Genomic DNA, 24,129 nt, shown 5'->3' on the forward strand with positions numbered 1-24,129 from the left:
CAGAATCAGTTTTAGAAAACACTCTGCCTACATTTGAGAGAAACAGGCAAGCGGTGATGGAACAGGAATAATACCAGAATAGTAACTTCCATGCAAATGAATCACTTGAGTGTCCCAGTTGCAATTCCTACATACATGTCTATATTCATAAGTACATTTTAAATCATCAGTATATTGGTTGCAGGACACATTTACAATGGAACAGTTAGTGTAGTTACTTCCCATGTTACCTCCTTAAATGAAAACCCTCGAATTATTTGAAGTCACACCATTCTTGGTTACTACACACTGGCTTCTCAATCTAAACAAGCTGTAGAAAAGCACCAATTATCAAAGCTTATTGCAGTAATTATTTCAGAGGTTTGGAGACAAAAGCAGGTTTTACATTCACACTCAGGCTTGAAGTGATTCAAGGTTTAAAAACATCTTCTAGACTGCCACTGGAGTAACATAATGCTTTATCCAATTGAGTGTGTTTTACTGCAGTTCCTACAAATACTCTAAACTGTATCTACAGATTTTGTTCACTCTCAATTCCCTCTCACTTGCAACTCTTACATAACACAGGTCACAAATCATAAACCTACTCTTTGTGCGTAACTGAGAATGTTCTTGCATCAAGTGATTTGTTAAATCCTCTAGTATATGCAATTTAATAGCCATTGAAACAAATTCTTTTAATAAATACATTTTTAAAATAAAAATGCATTAATTCCATAAAAACACCTTGATGTGAACTCTTGGTATACTTTGACCAGTCTTGCATGAAAAAAAAAAAATCAACCTCTATAGCCTCAAATAGTTCTCAGATCAAAATATGAAAGCTTTTCACTGGAACACACATTACTGTCAAGTTACCTGGAATGCTGACTCACAATACTGTTATTGCTGAGAGCTGACTGGTTTTAATAACATAGCAGTCACTGCTTTTTGCTTTTTTTCTTCCACTTGGGAAATTAAAAAAAGAAAATGCACAAAATTTTAACTTACTGAACCACAATCCATAAGAAAAGCTCCTTCTCTTGTCAACTTCTCTGCAGACAACTTCTGAAGTGGTGGCTGAGGAACAACTCTGTCATTTACATGTATTGTACTCTGTAACAAAAACACAACACTCAGTAACACTAGCATTTTACCTTTAAACATGAAACAAAACAGGAAAAACACTGCTAATCTCTAGTAAAACTCCGAGGATTCTCATACAACAAAATACTATGTTAAGAGTAAAATGATTATGTACAAACAGTTCTAGAATGTTACTTATTCTAAAGGCTATTTTAATACCTAAAACATAATAATGCAAGTTAATTTAAGCTGCTTATGTAACATTTTTGATGCTACAGATGTCAAAATTTCAAAATAATTACTACAGTTGACACTTAAGTTTTCTACAAGCAGCCTCTGTTTCTTTTCCCTTGCATTCAAGTTCACTAGAAATGTTGCAAGAGCAGGAAACCATCCAATTCTACCCTCTATAAGGAAGGGTTCAGTATATTATTGCATTCAATTAACAGGAAGTCCCCTGATTTAACATCCTGCCTTAAGTGATCCTTGGGTTTGTCCACAGAGCCCTATGACTGATCTGATTAAAGAATCTGGCTGTTTGCACTAACATTATTAAAAAACACCCTGCCTTCCTCCCTAACAATAAAACAAACAAAAACAATAACAAAACCCCCCATGAATGCAACCGCCCATTAAAGATTAAAGCTGCTTCTTCCTCCAATACAAAAGCAGGCCAGGTATCTCAAGAATCTCACAAGCATTCTGCAAATAATATAGGGGAAAAAATGGTCTACTGACTAAGCACATGCCCATGCAGTAAAAATTATTTAAAAAAAATCACTATTAAAAAAAATTCATACAATAATGCCATAGATTAGCAGCTTTTTAGGATTTAGACATAGTTATGAAAATCAAGCTACTGAATTCCACTTGGGGAAGTTCCAGGCTTTATTCAATATTCTTGAGAATCAAGTGTTAAGATAAAAGAAAACCAGTAAAGCATTTAAAAGGAATTCTGTAATATATCACAGAATTTTTTAAAGAAACAACACATTGAAGAGCAACCTTTGTCACAAATCCTTTAAACTGAAGTAGTACTAAATGGCAGATTAGCATTCTGCTATGATTTAAAATCTGGTTTGTTAATTAAATTCAGTAGGTAAAATAAGCCTTATTTTTATATTATTGTACTCAAAATTACTCATCTGAAAGCCTTCGCTAATAAAACTGTATCTCCTAAAAACTGCTGATTCTTTACAGCACAAGCACACTGAACAACACAATGTTTCAATTTAAGTGTCACAAAAAGAACTTCACAAGGCCAGTTGGCCTCAAAGACTGGTAGGGGTGGAGTATAAAAAGAGTAACTCCACTGAAGAACACAGAGTTTAGACTCACCTATTTGAGTTTATGAAATACCTTAAAAGAAATTTTAAGACTACAAATAACTCAGAGGTTGTGCTGAACAATACAATATCGCTACCAGAGAAATTATTCAGTTTACCATATTATCTTGTATTACTTAGAAACAAACTCCTACATATACTTTTCCAAAACTAGGGACTAAAAACCTCATAAAATCTTACTTATAAAACCCCTTAATTTTGTCATTATAACTAACTTTGACCTTAAATAAAATCCCATCTTGCGTCTTAATATTAAAAAAATGCATCGATTTCCTAGGCTACGTCTGTAGAAGATGAAATAATAAAACCTGGGTTTGTACTTTCTCAGTCTGATCACAACTATCTAGTAGTACAATTCCGTTTTATCCACTTGAGTCTGAGAAACCACTGGAAGGTTGTAATTGAGGGCAACTGTATCTGATTTCTCTATATAAACCCCTGAATCATCCATCAAATCTACTATATCCATTTACCACAGACAGTTCTAAATAATAAAAACACACTGAAGGTGTTTTCAATAAAAAATTATGGCATTACTGTGGTCATTGGAACAAGATGAAGTAAAACCACAGTTCTGCTCATACCACACTACCATACTCGCAACTCAAAACTTGAAAATAATGTTTTCCTTGATTTTTTTAAACTTAGGGGAATGCTCCGTTTGTATTACAATAACAACGTAAATTACTGCAGCACAACATCAAATTTAATGGGCCATTAAAACTAGAAAATGCTATAACCAGGCTTCATACATTACCTCATCAGTCAACTTGTCTATTCTATACAAGTTGGGATGTATCATCTTCATCAAATGAACAAGAGGCTGGCTCTTCATCTGGCACATTGCATAGACACGATCATCCAAGCGTGTACTTGTGCCTGTTCTGAAGGCTTTCTGCAAGAGAACAGTACCACTCAAACAAATCCGGTATTTTATGGCACATCTAAGAGTGCATTTCAGACTTTTCAAAGTGTCAGGCAAAGGTGGGAAAGCTTTTGTAAAGAAATGTATATTATTGGAAGAATCTTAATCATAGAGCTTGAGCAAAATGCTTAAAACATAATCCAGTCCCTCCTTACTGATGAAGGAGAGTAAATTTCTCCCTCAGTTTGTCTAAAATTTGTATGCAACTGGGCCAGCATTTCTCATTTTTGTTCCTGACAAGTGACACTGGCCTGTGAAACTCACCAATGCAAGCTATCACAGGAAAGATACAAGACAATCAGAGTCCAGGCAAGGTACATATGTGCACAAGATTAACTCTGAATTTATAGTAGTAAGAATTTAATGTGAAGGAAAAGCTTTGGAAGGGAAACACACTTTCATGTTTTATAGGAGAAACTAGAGTCTCATAGGATAAAATTTATTTTTTAACTCTCTTCTACTGAATTTTTCAGATCTTCTATAGAAGCAACTGGCACACAATTGCTGTGAGAAGCAACACAATGAAGTAAATATCATATTCTAGCTCAATGGAGAACATTCCTACAATCAAAGTCCACATCCACTTCTACAACAAAGCTACAGACATCACTCCTTCTTGGCTGCCACAAGCATTTTGATTTTGTTTTCTCTACATCCCAGGTTTTATAATTGTTAAAGACAATAAAAAACCCAAACCTAAACAACTTTTCTCAGCCACTCTCATTTCTTTTACACAAATCTTGATAATAAATGGTCTGCTTTCTCCCCACTATTAACTGTATTTGTTATGCAAGTATCAAAAAATCCTAATCAGTATATTAGAGACTGAAGTAATCACTAAGCCAAAGAATATAAATTATTATGCTGAGATCTTTTACAAGACTTATATAAAGGTTTACTCATTATAAGAGAACCAAGAACTGTCAGATATGAAAACCTTTAAGCAATGAGATTTATTCATAACAAAACCCTGCAGGAAGCTTTCCCTTTTAAGTATGATGTTCAGTAATCCAAACAAAGATATCATTAAAAAAAAAAAAAAGAAAAAAGTAGTAACTACTTCTACGTGAGCTTTCAACTATACCACTCGAGTTTCTATATTAAATTTCATTTTATCTGCATGGAAACTCATTTTGTTCTTGAAACTTTGAAGTACAAAAAATTAGAAAATACTTGTTTTTTCCTTCATAAAATAAAGATGTACTAATAAGCAGTTTCCAACAATCTTTATGAGCTACACTAATGAGCTGTCAAAATTTGAGAAATGCTAATTGTATATTATTATATATTTTCATTGCAAAGCAATGTAAGACAAAACATAAATTCAAGTAAACTAATTTACTTTAGTAAAAAAGCATAAAAATCAAGTAAACTAATAAATGGTTCAGACATTAACAATTTAAAATAAGCTACTATAGTCATCTTTTTAAAGTCCAGTCAGCACAAGAATGGGAATCCAATTTCTATAATTTTAGAAAAGTGCAGACATTTCTTGACCTAGAACTGAGGAATTCCTCATATGGAACAATGAGCTCAACATCAAACAGTAATCCACTAGATCATACATACCTGTTTGAGAAGAGCCAAGATATAGAGTGGGAAGAGCTTGAGGGAATTTGGTGCTATCAGCATGGACTGCTGCAGATTTGAGGCAGTTGACATGTATGCTGCCAAGGAGTCCACCACGGCATTGACTAAGGCATCTCTTGCATCTGCAAGGCTGGATGAAACTGAGCGATCCACAGCTGGACGGTTACAAGGAGGGAAGAAGTTACTAGACATGGCCTCACTCAGTCCCTTGAATGAATCTGAATTTTGAACATTTTAGTTGCACTGTCAGGTAATGTTTTAAAACTAAAAAGCCCCCCAAACCACATCTGCAGTCCTAAATTTTTTAGGAGTAATTTAGATGACTGTCCATATCAAAACTCGCTTTTACAATGCTTAAAAATACAGTGTAGCTAATTTTGGCTCCCTGGTTTGTACTCTTGCAGAATTAAAATAAATGTTTAAAGCAATCATATATAGTGAAGTCTACATATAAATTTGAACCTTATATAAACAACTTAGCTATTGTTGAAATGCTGTTGCCTAACCTCCAAGATAAGATTTGCAGCAATTAATTTTGATTTTTTTTCCCCTCACACAAGAAATTTCTTTCATTACTTCAGTGGCATAGTTGTGATTAGTGTAAATGCAGGTTCATCTTTCTCTGCTGAGCAAGGGCTGCAAATCCATTGGTTGGAGGAAGCCACCTGCTGGACTCAATGTGCATTTAAAAAGAGATCACAGAATGGTTTGGGACCTTAATTATTATCTAGTTCTAATCCCAGAAGGCATAGAATTACAATTTACTTCTTCTAACTGATTTCAAGATTAATATACAATATAGCACATTCTAAAACGCTGCAGAGAGCACGCATTCAACAGAAGATTAGTCTATGAAACAGCTACTTATGACCCACAATTAAGGGATAAGAATCCTTAACCCTGCAACAATGGAAGGAAAGAAAACCAATTTCAGATACACCGTTGCCAGAAATTCCTTTTTAGTTTCCAGAAACTCACTAAACTGAATCACTGTTTCTTAAGTAATCCTAGAATGCTAAAGTTTGAGTGAACAACAGTGATAATGATGATACAAAAATGAGAGTTTTGATCCATGTGTGTTATGATTCTTTGCCCTTTACTAACCACCAGAGTACAAAGTAAGAAGGCTCCTTTTAAAGGACTAAAGTAAACTAAATATTCAGAACAAGGAGTATTTCAGTTCACAGTTTCAGTATAAATTTGGGTTTGTCATCTTTTGCACTCATAGGCTTCAGTGTGCTGCACTCCAACCTTTTTTAGTAATATCCAGGCTTCATTCACTACTTCATTTAAATGGCTGACAAAAACAAGAACATGCAAAAACCATGTGAATCTTCCTGGTCTGTACTCACCCATGTTTGCTAAGAGGCACACGACTGCTTGTACATCTGCTCCTGCATATACATCAGACAGGGAACTCACTACAGGCAAGCAAAGCGTGTGCACTCGAATTCGACGCTCACCTAAGAGAAATTAGTGGAAATCATTATGCATTCTCTCCTGGTAGAAGTAAACAAAGTCAGTCATTACAGCATCTCCTCCCATCTAAGATGCACCCATTCCAGAAAACATACCAGTCAAGAAATTGCTGCAACACTGTCTCCCATTCCTGTCTCAACCTGTTCAAATTATACTCTAAAGCAGCAAAAATTGATAATGCAAACTAGCAACATCCACGATAAGTGTCTTTGACCCTACAAATGAAGTACATTGATATCCATCCCAAAATTTTGTGGCATCTTCTACCATTAGAAATCAGCTGCTTTCTTTATGCACAGCCAGTGTAGTAATTGCAGTTTGTTTCAATCCATCACAGTTTTGTGTATTTGGACAAAGTGCCTGTCAAACATGTTACTGCTTGTAACAATGGCCAAACTTTTAAGTAAAAGTCTTGCCAAATCAGCACTACGTCAGATGTTTATAAGGATTTCCATTATGTGATTAACTGCAAAGTAGGTTTACTAGCTCTGACAAGATTCTTTCAGGGTATAGAGCACAACAAAAGGCTACGGAACTAACTTTATAAACATTACATCATAAAAAGAAACAAAAGCTGACCAATTAATTTGAATGTATTTACCTTTACTGGAAGTATACAAAAGAGCTGTTTGAAAACAAACCAAAGATGTGTCAGTCAGACTTTCCTCAATGGACATTTGTACAGCAAATCCAGCATCAGGATTGACATTGGCAAGGGACAGTAAATCAGTAGATCGTACAAAAAAATTCCCATGGAAAGTGTGTATTGAAAGACCTAGAAGCAGATGAAGTAATTAAGAGTGAGGTTAAAACAGCATGGAAAACTCTCACCAATAATTAAAACCTCAGCCCTCAAGCTAAGGTTGAAGAAAACAGTAAAAATTCTATTATGTAGAACAAATTACATTAATCACTAGACATTTCAGCATGATCCTGTAGAGCTCATGCTCAATTCTGAACATTGCAAAGTGAATGATGCCCTTACATCATTCAGGTAAATACACATGTCAACTTATAGTGAGATGATACCATCAACTAAGTAACAAAACAAAAAATCAAACACCAAAAGCTAACTTAACAAAGGTTGCTCTTTTACTCTTCAAAGAAAGAAAAACAACATTCAATTTAATGTTGCTAAAGACTAAGCACATTCAAAGTGATTGCTAACACATTTACACCAACCATTCCATTCCTATCAGCATTTAAGACAGACCTTTTGTACATCTTATGCGCATAACTGCTTCAAATCCAATCTTTCTTGTAAGGTATCTTTTCAGGTCTTTTTGCAACTTTTCAGCCTGAGCAGGATTATGGCTACGATGGAAGGATGGATAGTAATAGATGCATCCAGCAGAATACTTGGACATGCAAGCTGTGAAGGAAGGAAAGATACAGTTAAGAAGTAAAATTGTTACAAGAAATCTGGACATAAAAATTGTGTCCAGACTTCCACAAGTCACACCTATGTTCATCTTTTCAATATCACCACATCAGTAAGACAATGAGAACTGTCCCAGACCCAGGCCAGTGAAGATAGAAATGAATCACCCCAACATAATGACCTAATTATACACCAAGCTCAATAAGCATCCTACATTTGACAGCTAAGATTGAACTGCTTGCAGAAATATCTAGTGGTGTAGAGGCAAAATTAAGTGTATGCAGAGAGACAAATCTTAGATAATTATCAAAACATGAAAACTCTGTTCTACCCCTATAATTAAACTTCATTTACTCCTTGCAATGTTTGTTTCCTGTTCTTGAGCAGGAGACTATTTCTCATTTAAAACTTCAAAATCCTAGAATGATTTGTCTAATATTGTCATTGCAATACTTCTGTTCTTTACTTCTATCAACTTCAAGGTCAATTCCTTTGCAACATGAGCAGCAATTACATTAGTGCTAAAATATTTACATAACTTAAGAGTTCCTGAGGTAGCCTGTGCTTCTGAAGAGAGACAACAGTGCAGAAAGAGGGAATCAGGTACTCCTTACCAAGAGAAGCTAGATCAGAATACTGTGAACTTAAGAGAAATAAATCCACAGCAGTCTGCTGGCCGGAGCAGTCCAGTGCCAACTTCTTATAAAAGTCTGTTGCTGGACCAAGATGCTGGACCACCTTTAGTAAGTAAATCATACAGGGAGGAGTTATGACAACAATCACGCTTTTTAGACTTCATGGAACAAAAGACATATTCAGCAGCATCTGAGTAACTGAGTCACAAGTATTTGCAGCTTCTTTTGCTTGCCAAGAAAAATTACGGACCAAAGGCCAAAGACAGCTCATGCACTTCCAAACAACTAATAGCACACACACGTATAAAGTAGTGCTCTTAAATGCATAAACACAGACATAATTAAAATTTAGTTAATTGCTATAAATGAAGACCAAGCAATTGATCTGCAGAACTATGCAAGTCAGAAAGACATAGCCAGTGCTTAGTCTTTTGAAATGAGTAGTAAGGGAAGTTTTTTACCTTTGTGCTTGACCTTTGATTGGGATCCTCTCTGGAATGCAAAAGTCCCGCTCCCAAAGACGGTAACTGAGTTTGAAACACAGAGATCCGACCACCCGTTGGAGACATCAGTTTAAATGCAGCCTGAAGAGCAGGGCCCAATGCACTGTGTGTTTCTCTGGTATTGGTGAACATATTTGGTAACGCATTCAATAGATCTTTTATCAGCTGCAGAACAGATTGAAAGGTGTTTGATGAAATTCTGCCAGCTTGAGATTTTGTGCTGTTTCTAAAAAGCTGTACTGCCATGACTGAAGTGGCAGAATTGCTACCAAATATTTCAGTTAAGTTTTAACATACTAAGGAAAACAAAGTTGCAATTTTAAACACAGTGATGTATCAATGAAATAACATGTAATACTTCCATAATGAAAAACTAGCATGGGAACTACATATTATGAAGATTAAGTTTGAAATCAAAGTTTAACAGGACTGTCTTGAATATTTAACACCTTATATTTAATTATGAATTTTGAGCAATCATACCTCTTTGCTCTCATGGAGATTTACAAGTAAACTATCTGGTGTAGGTAGGAAAATATCTGTGGAGAGAATAGAAAAACCGAAAATTATTAAAGAAAAAAATAACACTAAAATAGAATAAAACATTTCATTGCCCACTGCTACAAGCACCTTCAAAGAGTCTACTTTTCTAATATGTGTGTTACAGCTAAATATTCCTTGCAGGTAAGTAAGTAAATTATATGCAGGTACACATGTGTTAGAGAGAGTAATACAGTCTATACAAAGCTTGTCTGATTCAAAGCAAAATTAACTACTGAATTTCACATTTTAAACATCACCTACTCTGTAGTTAGTGCAAGACCATTTTTCAAAAAGTATTCTCACAATAACATTGTCTTAATACTAAATTGTTGAGAGATTCTAACCTTTGTTCTGAGAAAAAAATAAGTAATAGGTTCTCATAAAATCAGCTTCCATTTTCTTTTTACTTACCATCAATATCTGAGACAATCAGCATCTGAGGCTGTGATAAACCTTCTTGCAAGTTGTAAAACTGAACAGTGCTGTCAAATGTTATGAACCCTATTCTTGTTCTTGAATCTCCAGGCAGCCTGAAGCATTAAAAAATAAACTATTAAGCCCTCAATCTCTCTCTCAATACATATAAATACTCAGGGCTCCTGCTGATGTTAGCAGAAACTCAACTCATGTGCAAAGAAGTAAAGGGAGAACATAAAAAGGGAGATCTGAAACATGAATATAATCAATATTTCCTCAACATTTTCTGAAAAGCTGGGGTAATGATACAGCTTATAAGACTAAGTGTTAGAGATAAGCACTAACTAATACATCGATGCTTTGTTTGACAAGAGAAGTTCATTTAAACATTACAGTGACACATGAAAGAAGGCAGCCTTCCCAGTTCTTTAATAGTAAACAGTGTATTCTGCTCTTTCCTAATTCAGAACCTCAATTTACTATTGTAGTTACAGAGTATTTACAGCTCTAAACCAAAATCCAATGTCTCTACAATGCAACATACTTATTTCTCATGTGGACCATATTTCAGTGTATAACATATTACATAATTAAACACTACATGGGATTTCTCAAGTAAAATATAAAAAACATCATGAACTGCTGGAAACCATGACAGTGACCATAGAGGCAAATACTGTTGTTATCATTTAGGTATATAAATGAGGTGGATGCACTGATTTTCCTGTGGACTTTGCATAGGGTTTTATGAATTTTCCTAAAATAATTAGGCACGTTTCTGAGATTCTGTTGACAAAATAGCGGTAAAAAGAACTGAACAAAGACAGACTGAACTAAAAAATGGAAGCAAATATTTTTTAATGTATATGTTGGCTTCTTCACGAGAAAACCAAGTTCGCCAAGAAAAACTCGTAAAAAGGAATTTTCAAGGCAAGGCCTCCACAGGATTAGTTGTCAAAAGGCATGAACACAGTGAAGCTCATTAACTTTTGCTCAAAATGCACCAGGAACAATCCCATACATGCTGTCCAAGTGCAAAAATAAAAACACAGAAATTGACACAGGGTAACTGTGATCTAAAAAAACCCAAACCAACAACACAATTCACCTAGGCAGTCTTACCCTCATGCTTACAGTGTTCCAGTTTGCAGCACCTCAGACCTTTCAGCACAAGGTAACTTAACCTCTGTAATTTATTGCTTTTGTTGGTCTTGGCAGGGGGAAGAATGTAATTTAAAAATCTTTGTACAATCACCATGTTGTTAGAAGCAACAGCTAAATATTCCTTGCAGATAAGTAATTAAATTATATGCAGATACACATGCAGGGAAGAAATTCCAGGCAATGGAACTTCAGCCCCTTAGGGACAGAATGTTTAGACACTTTGAAATTTCTTTCAAAATTTTAAGTTACAATTTTTTCAAAACAACACATTAGCTGATTTGAAAAGGTTATTTATAGTCTTACTTGTCTAGGTTTTCCAGCAATGACTGGCAGAGTATTGTCAAATATCCAGCCTCCACTGCATTATGAGACACATCTAAAACAAATAAATACACCGCAGGCTGAGGAGGGCGAAGCTACAAAGTAAAAAAAAAAATAATAAAACCACTCAAAAATCATATTCAAAAAAATGTTAAAAGTGATTAGTCATTAGAAAGGGAAGCAGGAAAAGGGAATAGTTAGAAAAATGCAAGGTATACATTATGCAATAACGGTAATTTACTGAGCAATATGCAGATAGACTTAACCACAATCCCCAGTGGTTAATAACTGTCATTTCTAATAAACATAAAATGTTATACTTCAGGAAAAAAAAAAAAAAAGGTTATTTTAGTCCTTCCTTCCAACAGTCAATTCAAACATGATTAAAGGTACAGACTTCCATCTTGTAAATTCCATTGTTCTTTCAGCACATGGACAATGTGATCCATAAAACAGCCTCTCTACAACTACACCCTTTCTCCAACTATGTAACAAGCTATTTATTCATTGTTAAATGTCTGCTACAATGTTTCAATTCAAAAACAAGAGAACAATTTATTTTTGCTGCTAATAATAATGTCATTATGAACCAGGCCTTTTCTCAGGCAGACAAGACCACCACCCCAGCAATTGTAAGCTGACTCCTAATAACCATTTCTTCACAATTACTAACTAGAAATTTGAAGCTGAATCACTTTGCTCATCATTCTATTACTGGTCTTTCAAAACCGCCTCAAAATGAGGGAGAAAGGCAGAAATCACATTGCATCAGATTTAAATCTGACTGTGCTTCATTAAACTACACTGGATGACAACACACACTGAATTACTTTTAACTCAAAAGCTTCTGCTTACATCAGCCGAAACTCAAAATATGAATTTAACTATTTCTTGATGTTAAGAAGAGCTTCACAGAAAAATTAATACACACCACTGGAGCAATATACAACATTAATTTCAAGCACTACTATATTAATATGCACTTGCTATTGAAGTTACTATGAAAACTTTTTTTACCATATAGTCTGAAGAAGCAATGAATTCCACTGTAGAATTTTGCACCTCTGGTCGTTTGTGAGGCTCTCCATAAGACCGTGTCAGAGGATTATACATAAATTCTTCAGGAACTATTAAAAAAAAAATTCCCCCCAAATTCAGATTATATTTTTTGTCAGAAAATAAAACCCATTATTACAGCTAAATGCAAATTAACGTGGGCATACTTCAATAATTGCAACAGCAAAAAAATGTACATAAAGGACACATAAAAAAGGGAACATTTCAAATATCTCAGGCATATCTTTAACATCAAAGTTCAGTAATTGGAAAGGTTTATTTTAAACAACAGATCCCCAACTATAAAAGAGCAATTCAAGTAGAGCATTTCACAACAAGCAGCAATCTGTACTGTTTTTCATAACCTTTGGCCTGGATTGTAGCTGTCATCATGTTGCCATTTGCATATTGCAACAGCAGTCAGTGGGATTAGCTGATTTCATTAGACAAGTAATCAGCATATTATAAATACATTTTCTTCCTCTCCCTAAAGATTGCAAAACAATATTTTGCTTAAAGAAAAAGCACAACACATCCGACTTAAGATGTTTTTCAAAATCTCTAGAACATAAGGACATTGTCACTGTAGTCTGTGTTTTAATCTAAAATACCCCATGGACTGATACAATGCAAATACTCGCAAGAGATTCTATAAATGCAAGCATCTCCTGCTACAGTCACTCACCATCATTAACTCTATAGCACAGGTTGCATTTCCACCGCCTTTGATCAATGAAAGAAACAAAAGGGTTGATGTAAGTCCTGCAGGATCTGCATCTCACTATTGTGCTTGATGTTATTACTGGTAATTGCTTAAAAGGAAACAATGAAAAGTCACAAAAGAACGTAATATACTTTATGGAAAACATCTCTGTGCAGTACAGTTCATAAAAGCTTCCTAAGACTACATTTTCTATCACCTTTCCCTTTAGCTGTTTAGTTCAATTTCATACAGTAATTATGATGTTTATTAAAAGCAATGTCCCCCTTAAAACAACAAAACTCCATTTTATTATTGTCTTAATATAATCTCAAAATCAAAGATGTAGTAAGATCTTCAATAAAATTACTTTAAATTACAGCTACTACGGCAAAAAGAATTATGAAAGGACAACTTTTGAGTGAAAATATGAAATATGACAGACAATAAACCTTACACAAAGAACACACATTTAATAAAAAGAAGTTATACCAGACAGTTATTCACATTTTTATATAAATGCTAATAAATTAGATTCAGAGGAGTTGCTTAATAATAATGAATATAGTTTCAATTTTATATTGTGCTTATGTTCTATTGACAGCAAGTATCAGGCCAGTCACACATTCCAACTGAGCACCTCTTTGCAGGAGAGCTCCATAAACATCTTTTCAAGATGTATCCTGACAGCTGTGAGGCCAACACACAGAGTGGCAATTCTTCAGAGAACCACTGGCAAGCAAAGATTTCCAACAACAAAAAAAGAAACTTGAAGAGTTTCTCAATTATGCATTTCAATGAACTAGCAATTTCAAGGCCTTTTTGCTCTCCTTCTCTCTAAGTCACAGACCATTTTTTGGTACTTCTGTTAAACTTAAGACTTAGAGTTCATTACATTTTATTGTTTGAATGAAAAATAGAACAAATGCATATATTAAACAAACACACACAAAAAAAAGTAAAGTACTTTACCGTTAGGTCCCTGAAGGGATGCAGTAACAAACCCAAAGGAAGCTTAGCTTTGTTTAACAGAGCCTGTGTCTGTGGAATATTTGTCAATGTACATCGAAATGAGCTCAAAGGAAATAGAAACATTATGTTAAAATGGAATTTTAAAAGATGTTGAAGACATTGTGTTAACACCTGATTTTAAAGAACTTAGAAATTTAAGAAATTCTATGTTTTACAAAGTTGATTTAATTCAAAAAGACGCAAAAAAGATTTTTTAAAAGGCTTTGTAACAAAACAAAAAAAACCAAACCAACTCCCACAGTTTAGTAGTTCAGCAGTGCAAGTATACCAAAACTAACTTGGAATTGAGAGACAGAACTGTTTTAGATACAACATTCAATGAAAACTATGTATTCTTCTTTTCATTATAATGATTCTTCCAGTGAACCAATAGAGCATTTAACTAGTTCTCAGAACGTCCTATCTATATAGGAAAACAGTAGAAAAGAATCCCAGATACTGAGAGAGTCAAAATCTTTTGTTTTGTGTAACATGAATGGACATTAAAAAAGCCCAGATTTCCAGACTTTCAGTTTTCTGATTTCTGTTTTCTGGTGGGACCATGCACTGTCACTACAGCAAAAAGGATGCTGAGTCACTTTGGAGCAATGAAGAATATTTATTTTGGAATTATAAATAAAATCTTTGCGGAATAGCACGTTCCATTGTACTTATCTGCATTTGACTTGGGATAGTTGATAATACCACTTAATGTTATTAGAGGTAAAAGGGCATGTGATAGCAGAATTACCATAGTAAAATATACTTATAAATTTTTAAATGTATTCAGGCATAATCATAATACTTTTGTGGAATAAATCCTATGCAATATTACAAAATATTCTACAAAACATATTGTGTAACATTAAGGTGTTTATTAAAATACCTGGGTTGTTTTAAATGGATAAAACAAGGTGAAGATATAGAACAATTATTAAAATACTAAAAAACTACCTACAATCACTGCATATAATGTATTATGATGGCAGGACAGTTACAATATTTGTGTAATGATTCAGAGGATAAACTTATTTTCAGTTAAAAGGGGTTTATCATTAAGAGCTCATCATTAAGATTTAAAGTTGGGAATCAGTTTAAACCCTTTTTGACATTTTAAATAATTATTGCCCACTAAAAAATATAAGACACTGTCCCAGACACAGTAAACTTACTCTGGACTGCAGTTCAATTTCCTAAGATCAGAATTCAAGTTAGGCACAGGTGCTGGAACTGAAGACACGGGCAAAATATTTCTATCATGTGTAAGGTTTACTGGTCTCAAGCTTTCTGGCTGCTGAGAATGCTGTAGACTTAATCCTCCTAAGGAAGAGGACAGCTGGTTCACACCTGGATATTGCTGAAAAAGGAAAGAGCATGACAAACAGGTAAACACACAATAATGTTTAAATAGCAACTTTCAATCTTCTTGTAGTGCTCTCCCTTCCAGACACGTATTGAAAAAAGATAATTAATTAGCAATTAATAACAAACCCAAACAAACAAAAGAGTGTTGTACTGTAGAAATTTAAAAACGCTAGAACAAATGTGATACACCTTCCAAATGTGTATCATAGGACAAAACTCTAATTCATTACACAAATCAACACTGGAAGTCACACATAATCCTTTAACCTCTCCAGGCTTAAGAAAATAAGTTATTAAAAAGGCTGACACGATTTCTCTCCCACTCTCTTCTGCAATTTAACTTCTCTTACAATCAATTCTTCCAAGTTACAGACACTACCTTTAAATATTTATTTTAAATTAAAACAGAACACCAAAGAAGAGGAGAAAAGGTTAGGTTGGAAGGCACTTTTGCGTTCTGGTAGTTTAACACCTTGCTCAAGCAAGGCTAACTTAGAAGTTAGTTTAGGTTGCTCATATAGATTCATCCAGCTAAGTTTTGAAAACATCCAAGGATTGACAATTTCACAGCAGCACCTGTTCTAGTACTTTCCCACTCCCATCCTGAAGAATCTTCTCTTTATATGTCCAACCAGACTTCACTTGAAGCAACTGCTGTTCTTCTACTGTGTGCTCCTGAAAAGAGCCTAACTTCATCTCACATTATAGTAAAGATGAAGCCAACCCTTTCAATTAAAAAAAAATAATTAAATGAAAAAATTCTTCCAAGTCACATTTTACATTATGCCTGTGACAGTGAAAGCGTTACTGGATGTTATATGCAGTAAAGAATTTTGATCACCTACCACAGCAGTTTCACTATCTTTGCCTGTTGGCCCTTACTTCAGAGAGCAGGATTTGTGTATCAGAAAGTTTCTTTTCCCAGACCCCTTCCCACACTCATTTCTCTGCACTTCTTCTGCATTTGTGTCTTGCCTTGGTATCTGGCTCTTCTTCTGCCACTGTTCTTGGGGGATTCATGTGTACAACAGGAATCAGGTGATTTTACACAGTTTCTTGGGTGTTTGGAGCTAGTTTATGAGGAAAACAGCAGATGCAGGCAGCCTCCTCCACTACACACAGACAGCACAAGCTTTACAGAGCTCTTTTATCTGGACCTTATGCCATGCCTTGCTCATATGGGTCATTTAATGCTTGAGATCACAACCTATAGCAATGCTCTGATATATGCTGATGAAGTACTTCCTTATGCTTTTTCATTGTTTCCTATCAATAAAGTTCAGCTCCTTCAAACATCAAACCTTAACATTAAGCAGGTTGCTAATAACTGGTGAAACAAACTTGTTAAGCCTAACTACTTGGAGGTACACTTAAAACTTTCATTCAAAAGAACCATACCTATGACATCAATATTATACCTAACATCTACTGTCTCAGAAATTATAAATATATGAAATATGAAAATAAAGGGGGAAATATATCACATAGAAACAGGTTTTCCAAGAATTTACTTCATGAAGTAATTTTTGAATTAAAAATACAAGCCTGTGGATAGTGGTGAAAACCAGGATGGTGTCCTGGATTACTGGGCTGCACAGGAGTAGGTGGTGTTGCATTTTGGTAGCCTGGCTGCAGTGCTGGATAGCCATAACCAAAGGGCTTAGAAGCTTTTGATGTTTGGAGGACTGATGGAGAGGGAACTGGGCTGTTGGTCACAGAACGTGTCTCTGGGAAGACAAAAGAAATGCCACAGGTATTGAATATACTTATTATTTCCTTTGTAATTTAAATGTAAACTCATAAATGCATCAAAACAATGTTGCCATTCATGAGTTTTTTCATTATCCATCAAGTTATTTTTCTACACTGAATAAAGAAATTATAAACGAAGATTACTTCAAGAATATTGACAAAGCATGTATGGAAAGATGACCAGAGACTTGTGTCACTGCAAACAAAATGTTACTTTACAAAAAGAGGCAACTTGAAAAAAAAAACAGCATTTGAATTGAATAAAAACAGAACCACATTTTATTCCAGTATATACATTTGATATAAACCACAAATGAGACCACTCATGCTTAGTCCCCTCTCTACCACTTCTGAAAACTGTCATAACATGACTAGAATCATTCTGTGATTCTACGATTACTTCATGAAAAGCCGTGCCTAGAGTTGGAGAATAGTTCTATTGTCATGTTTTGACAGTAATCATCACTGGTAGAGGAGAAACTAAGCATGGTCACTTTTGAAGTTTCAGTCTGATGCAAGTTTATATACACCTGCAGCACAGTTTAGTTCTGCTATTTTTAAAGGTCCAATTGAAAGTAAGACATAGACCTAATTCCACAGTGAATTTAAGAACTGTGAAGAGATAAAACTATTCTTTAGAAATGTCTGCAAATGTGAGCTAAATTTCAGAAGAATTTAAGCTTAGTGAAGTCAACTGGGAAAAGTGCAAGCAAAGGGAAAAAGAAACTATGTTTGGCATGAACACTCCATGAGGGGAAAAAACCCCTCAATAAAGCAATAAAAAAACCACAACAGATTTAAGAAACCTAATGTTGACTCTGTTGATCTTATTAAAAAAAAAAAACCCAAAACAAAACAACCAAGTTATTTTTAGCATATGCCTTCAGCAGAACCAAAATGTTTAGTTATTAGGCCAGAGGTTAGAATTTGTAGTCCTGCTAGACTATGTGGCTAACACTATCAGCTTTCTAATTGAGATCTCACTTTAATCAGGAACTCATCAAACTACTGTGACACTCCAAAGGGCAGAATAAGGCAAAGCAGGCAGGAGGGGTAGGCCCTCCAAATTAATCCAATTATTAATTTAAAATACTGACTAAAAGACTTCAAATAGCATCTTTTCTACTTGCTCTCAATATGGGAGCTCTACAGATTTCAAGACCAAGGTAGTCGGCCAGTAGGCTCATTTAGAACCAATTTGACAATCCTGATATTTTTAGAGCTAAGAGTAAGCAAAACAGCTGCTGCTTTCTTCAAATAAAGAAAAATGAAAGAAAATAACCTGATCCAAGCAACTCTGCAAGCTGATATTGTTGGTCTCCCAAAACTTCTGTGATGTGTCAGCAACTATTATCAGGTCCTAACACCAACAACACAATCAGGCATACAGTATAATCTAGAAAAAAGATGCTGCTTTCACACTTAGCATATTTTCAGCAGTTCCCTCAATACTACAATGGAAAGTATGACTTATGATTCAGAGAAGTTTTATTAAATGGTTATATGAACTTCACTGTTAAAACTGAGAAATTATTTTAAAAGGTATGTGTGTTTCCTCTGATGATTTCCCCAATTCCTTTCATAGGTGCTGCCTTTCATCTACTTGTTAATTAACAATAACACCAGAAACAAATATAAAAACCATTTATCCAATAAACAAACAAACAAATAAACAAACAAATTTATTACCTAAATAAATAAGTCAAAACAAACTGATTACCTGGATAGCCACCTCCTTCCAGGGCATCATAATTGTTCAGAACAGGAGAGGCACTGCTTGTAGTAGAGGAACTATCAAGTGCTGGGGGAGGAAAATAATTTAACTTTAGGACATCAGAAATAACAAGCTTTTGATAAACAAGAAACTAAGATTTTTTTTTCCTAGAACCTTTGATAAGAAATTGTCAAGAAAGATCCTGGGAAAAAACCCCACCACTTCAGCCCTAAGACTTGAAAACTATTATCACTGTAAAGAGGAGAGGGAGCAAGTATAATCAGCATGATACTAAAAACAAACAAGCACATGCCCAACAAACAGTAAGAGAGATCAACGGGAAAAAGACAAAAAAAAAAAATGTTTCCTGAAATAAAAAATATTTTTCTATTAAACCAAAAGTTCTTTCTAGACTATATCAATTGAGGCCTTGCACATTTTAAAAATAGTCCATTCATGACTTTCTTCACAACTGCAAGCAACAGAAGATTCCCATCATCTTCAGAGTGATTATCCACCATCCCCGCCTTCAAGCCAAACTGACAAATATTTAATTCTTCCCTCCTTTCTGTACCATTCTTATTCACAGCTAGCTTTTCTTTCAGTCTAAAGATTCTATTTTCCATTATCATTGACAAGAGGTCTGAACTCCAGTTGGTAGTTCAGTTGCTCTTCAATTACTCTTGGCTCAGCCTAAAGTATCTAAGTAAAAAGTAACTATGTAAAAATAAGTACCAAAAGGTAACTAGGCAGATAAAAACAAGCACAATGAGCACATACATAGTTGTTAGGACTGAACAAACTCAATTGCTTAATTTTTAGTTCAACCTATGCAAAGACATTGAATATCTTATTGTAAAAAATCTGGCAAACAAAGAATTATTTTAAAACACCTCTTCCAGTGCTATTTCACACATTTGTTTCCAAAGAAAAAAGGGCCAAGAAGATTTAAGGTATCTTCTCTTTAGAAAACACTGAGCCATGAAGTGTGATATAAAAGAAAGTGTCTGTTTAAGAATTAAAAAAAAAAATGAAAATCGTATATATAATTTTTGTGGCAGAAAAGACTGAAAAGATTCACTGATACTGTCCTACTCAGAAGGATCAACCACGACCACACATCTCAATGAAAAGCTTGAAGTATTTCAAGGGAGAACTTCAATGGTGGAACATTTGAGACTTCCAAGTAAAGAGACTCCTGCATATCGAAAACATAACATCACTGACATTTGGGACACAGAAATACCATCTGCACCATCCTGACCCTAGAGAGAATTCTTGTGCATTTTGCCTTTAAAGCATTCAACTAAAAATAGAAAAGCTATTTAACAAATCCGTAAGACTAACAATAAGACACTATTTAAAGGAAAATTTAATTCTGTGACATTGATATAATGTTAGTTTTCAGATTTTCACTGTAAATTCTCTTTTTTTCAATCCGAAGGTCACAAAAGAACGTAACTGCAAGATTTTATTTTCTATTCTAGAAGCTGAAGGAAACAAGATTCATGACTTTTTTTACCCTGACCAGGATTACAGTTTTTAAAGCTTTGCTAAGTCTTACTACAGAAAAGTCAAAATATACTTTTGTTATGTCAACAAAACAATTGAGAAGTTACACAAAGAGAAGCAACCAGGTTTCCAATACCTATTCTTCATAAAACCACTGTGACAGTCTGGGGCAGAAATTTGTCTACTGAAATCTGTTTAGGATTTGCATTAGCTCCTGGTGACAAGGCATAACACAGGATGCTGCGTATTAATCAGATTGCCTTTGTATTGAACCTGGGTGCCCTTTCACTCTTTTCTGTAAGATAAATTTAAATGCAATGATACCTCCGAGGCTACAGGTTTTAGTGGAGTACAAAACTTGAGAGAGAATAATGGTAGGGAGTATGAAACTTTGTTTAGGAAACAAAGTAAGGAGAGAGAAATTATAATTGATAAAAAACCCAATCAACATCATTGGGCAGAAACCCTGGTATGCAAACCCAACACACTGTTCTTAATTATGACCTGGATGTCACCATTGGTTTGTTCCATTCTTCACAGAATTATTATCAGTACCACTACACTATTTTCACAGTATTCCAGGTGATGATTTAATTATTTTAATAAAATTGGCACTGGTTTTTTTCTGACAACATGAATTACAAAATTAAAGAAAAAGCTACAAGAGTTTCCAATTCCCAATCAATAATAAAGCCAGCAGTACAAAATATGTGCTGTTACTTCCATCTATCAACAAGGGTAGTAGTCTGATGTCTATCTCAAGAAGCTTTTTATACTGTTACTACTCATGCAGCCAGTAAAGACTTCTTTAAGTTCCAAAGGAAAAGGTTAGTAAAATTGAAGAAACTAAACTGGTGAGAAACATTAAACTCACAAAACCAGGTTATTCTGACAAAACACAGGCAGAATCGTTGCAACCAAGTAAATAACACTTCAATTAATCAGGACAAATCACTTCTTAAAAAAAAAAAATCAAAAACTTTTCAAGTTTTCTAGGAAGCAGATTGAAACTGAACCTATGTGCCTGACCATTGAGACATACACCTTTAGAAGAAGAAAAAAAATCAGCACAGATTAATTTAATGTCCTAAAAAGCACACTTAAAACCTCTCAACTCTACCTTAATTATATGAGTTCCTCATGCATAAAATGAGAAACAAGGTAAACATTATTTAATGTAATGACAGAAATGGCATCTGATTGCTTAACCTGAACAATTATCAGTCTAAGTTCTACTGCTAGTTATCTTCGGTTAAAACTCACTGCAAATCAAAATACTAAAAATAAGGGAGCCTTGCAAGCTGTGAATATTACTTTGTTAGATTCATAAAACATCTGATATTAACATGACAAAAAAAGGACCTATTTGTTGGTCACTAGTGAAGTCCTTTTGGTTTACTATACTAGTCACGGCTGGGAAATTTCAAGCTGAAGAGTCAGAGTGATGCTTTGTCTTAAAGGAAGAAAGTTTCAGGGGATGGAAATATGGAGAAAACCTTGAGTAGGAAGAGAACAAGATACTGGTGTAAAGCTAAAGCCAACCTGCTTCCTCATCCTCCTCATCCTCTTCCTCATCATCTGAACTTGATGACAAGGGAGCTGGTGCAGAGCTAGCTTGATTATTAACATATCCACCATACTGCATGCCTGTGAAGTGGAAAGCACAAACATCAGAGTCAGACAGACAGGAAAGACAAGAAACGAAAGTCACAAATCATTGCATTAAAAGTGAGAGAAATCAGCTGTTCCAGAGAAAATCCCAGCATGCAATAAGTTAAATCTACAACCCTAGAAGCAGTTTTTAGTGGGCTAGTTCAGCAAAGTATTCATAGCGCATGGAAGATAGCAGACAATTTTATATGTGTGTATGTGCATGTGTATCAGGAAATTAAACACACAGACTTCCTACGTATCTTTTTAATACCAGTTTGTCCAGTGGAGTACTTTCATAAATTAATACACAGAAATAAAGGGGTTATTTCCACTTAGATTCAAATTATGTTATGAAAATGCATAGTATTAACTTTTGCTTGGCATACCTGCCTCTTTTAAGACATTAATAATTCCTTTTGGAATTCTGTCAGAAATATACTGCCGTTGCCACATGCAAGAGTACAAACACACATACAGAGAGCACAACACAATCAGTGAAATTAAAGCCAGTGAAATTAAAACATGAAAATTTGGGTTATGTTTACATGAGTGCCTAAATTCAGGCTCATAAGCACGTGATTACACCACACACTTCCAGTATCTGGTGGCAATGCACAAACTGTTACTGCTATCACCTCCACAGCACAATCTATTTGGGGTTTTTTAGGTTTTTATTAGTTTGCTTTTACAGTATCTACTCTAAACATACGTGAGCAATACACAAAAGCAACACAAACATACCATTTCAAAACAGAGTACAGCATGCAGCAATGGCTTATAGTTAATTTCCTACATTACTTGTTATTGATGTATTTTCAGCATCTTCAAGAAATCTTACATTTCTCTCTTTTGACAAAACAGGGTTAGCAAGGACTTTAAATATGCTTTTAGGCAACGACATCCTAAATAAATGCATCCTAAATAATTTTCTCTCTTATCAATCTAATGGATTGGTATGGCAAGAAAATATCCTAAGTATTCAAATATTTGGGTATTTGGAGTTCCTTCTCTCTATAGAAATACTGTGGGACCAAGGAGTGGTGGTAGCATTCCTTATTTTAATACTATAAAGCATTACAGAAGTGTTATGTTATGCATAATCTGAAACCATCATGGTAACTAATAATATGTCCATGCATTACTTCAATCAACCATATCAACCTTTATTTTATTTAAAGTATGGTCTATAAATACTGTTAGTTTCATGGCTTTTTCAAAAAGGGTTAGCAAATTAAGAGAAGCACTTTCACTTTAAAAATCCCAATAGAATTAAGATGAAGAGTATGTATTCAAATACTGGAAGTAAAAAGAAAACAAAGTAAAGCTACATAACATTCTTGAGAAGGTGAATGTTCATGGAGAGACTGGAGCAAGGAAAGATAGGCAATTATATTCCTTTATCTAGTGCATTAATACTTGTACAATTCCAATCAAATTCCTCCATAATTCAAGTAGTCACAACAATGAATGAAAAATCATCCCAAACACCACTAAGATTTGTGTTTCAGCTTTTCCATACTGCTAAAACACAGGGCTAATTTGAGTAATTCTAGTCCCATCTTTTATAAATTTACTGGATGCACTTGGGAAGGAGAATACAAGAAAGGCATTATCTGTGCAAGAACAGACTAACAGACTATGTCTTTTCTCAGGCCTTGGAGAACTACTGAGGAATAAACACAGCTGCATTATTGTGAAAGAGAGGAAAAAAAAAAACTATCTTAAAATAATTAACATGCAAGTAAAAAGGGAAAAAAGTCAGGATGACAGGACGGGCTTGCACTGTAACAGCAAGAACCAAAGTAAAAGTAGATGGGAGACTGTAAAGACATCAAGTACATGGATAAGAAGAAGAAAGAAAGGATAGCTACCTGGAAAGTGCATGTCAATGCAAAAATTCCAAGCATGTGCAGATGAGAGAAAAGGACTGGATTACTCATTACTGGTCACATGCATTAAGGATGCAGATGTTCAGAAAGAATTCGGTAAGAAAAGAG

The 24,129-nt window shown here is 34.6% G+C and overlaps 1 protein-coding gene across 3 annotated transcripts in view; it reads right to left on the reverse strand.

Annotated features, from left to right (window-relative positions):
- Nucleotides 1–24,129, reverse strand: part of SEC24B (SEC24 homolog B, COPII coat complex component) — a gene marked incomplete at its 5' end in the record, with an annotated part of 47,788 nt that overhangs the window by 7,448 nt on the left and 16,211 nt on the right. For 2 of the 3 annotated variants that reach the window (XM_083862296.1, XM_083862297.1), the window contains 18 exons: nucleotides 991–1,095; nucleotides 3,169–3,306; nucleotides 4,906–5,081; nucleotides 6,279–6,389; nucleotides 7,007–7,180; nucleotides 7,619–7,777; nucleotides 8,401–8,524; nucleotides 8,883–9,089; nucleotides 9,408–9,463; nucleotides 9,879–9,997; nucleotides 11,352–11,464; nucleotides 12,387–12,496; nucleotides 13,111–13,237; nucleotides 14,098–14,200; nucleotides 15,309–15,493; nucleotides 17,047–17,228; nucleotides 18,974–19,054; nucleotides 22,022–22,126. In XM_083862296.1, coding sequence (XP_083718422.1) covers nucleotides 991–1,095; nucleotides 3,169–3,306; nucleotides 4,906–5,081; nucleotides 6,279–6,389; nucleotides 7,007–7,180; nucleotides 7,619–7,777; nucleotides 8,401–8,524; nucleotides 8,883–9,089; nucleotides 9,408–9,463; nucleotides 9,879–9,997; nucleotides 11,352–11,464; nucleotides 12,387–12,496; nucleotides 13,111–13,237; nucleotides 14,098–14,200; nucleotides 15,309–15,493; nucleotides 17,047–17,228; nucleotides 18,974–19,054; nucleotides 22,022–22,126 — 2,375 coding nt within the window. The remainder of the gene's footprint in view (nucleotides 1–990; nucleotides 1,096–3,168; nucleotides 3,307–4,905; nucleotides 5,082–6,278; nucleotides 6,390–7,006; nucleotides 7,181–7,618; nucleotides 7,778–8,400; nucleotides 8,525–8,882; nucleotides 9,090–9,407; nucleotides 9,464–9,878; nucleotides 9,998–11,351; nucleotides 11,465–12,386; nucleotides 12,497–13,110; nucleotides 13,238–14,097; nucleotides 14,201–15,308; nucleotides 15,494–17,046; nucleotides 17,229–18,973; nucleotides 19,055–22,021; nucleotides 22,127–24,129) is intronic. The other variant, XM_083862298.1, reaches the window with a different exon arrangement.

The sequence above is a fragment of the Zosterops lateralis genome (genome assembly GCF_965231275.1).
Source record: "Zosterops lateralis genome assembly, chromosome: 5".
NCBI lineage: Eukaryota > Metazoa > Chordata > Aves > Passeriformes > Zosteropidae > Zosterops > Zosterops lateralis.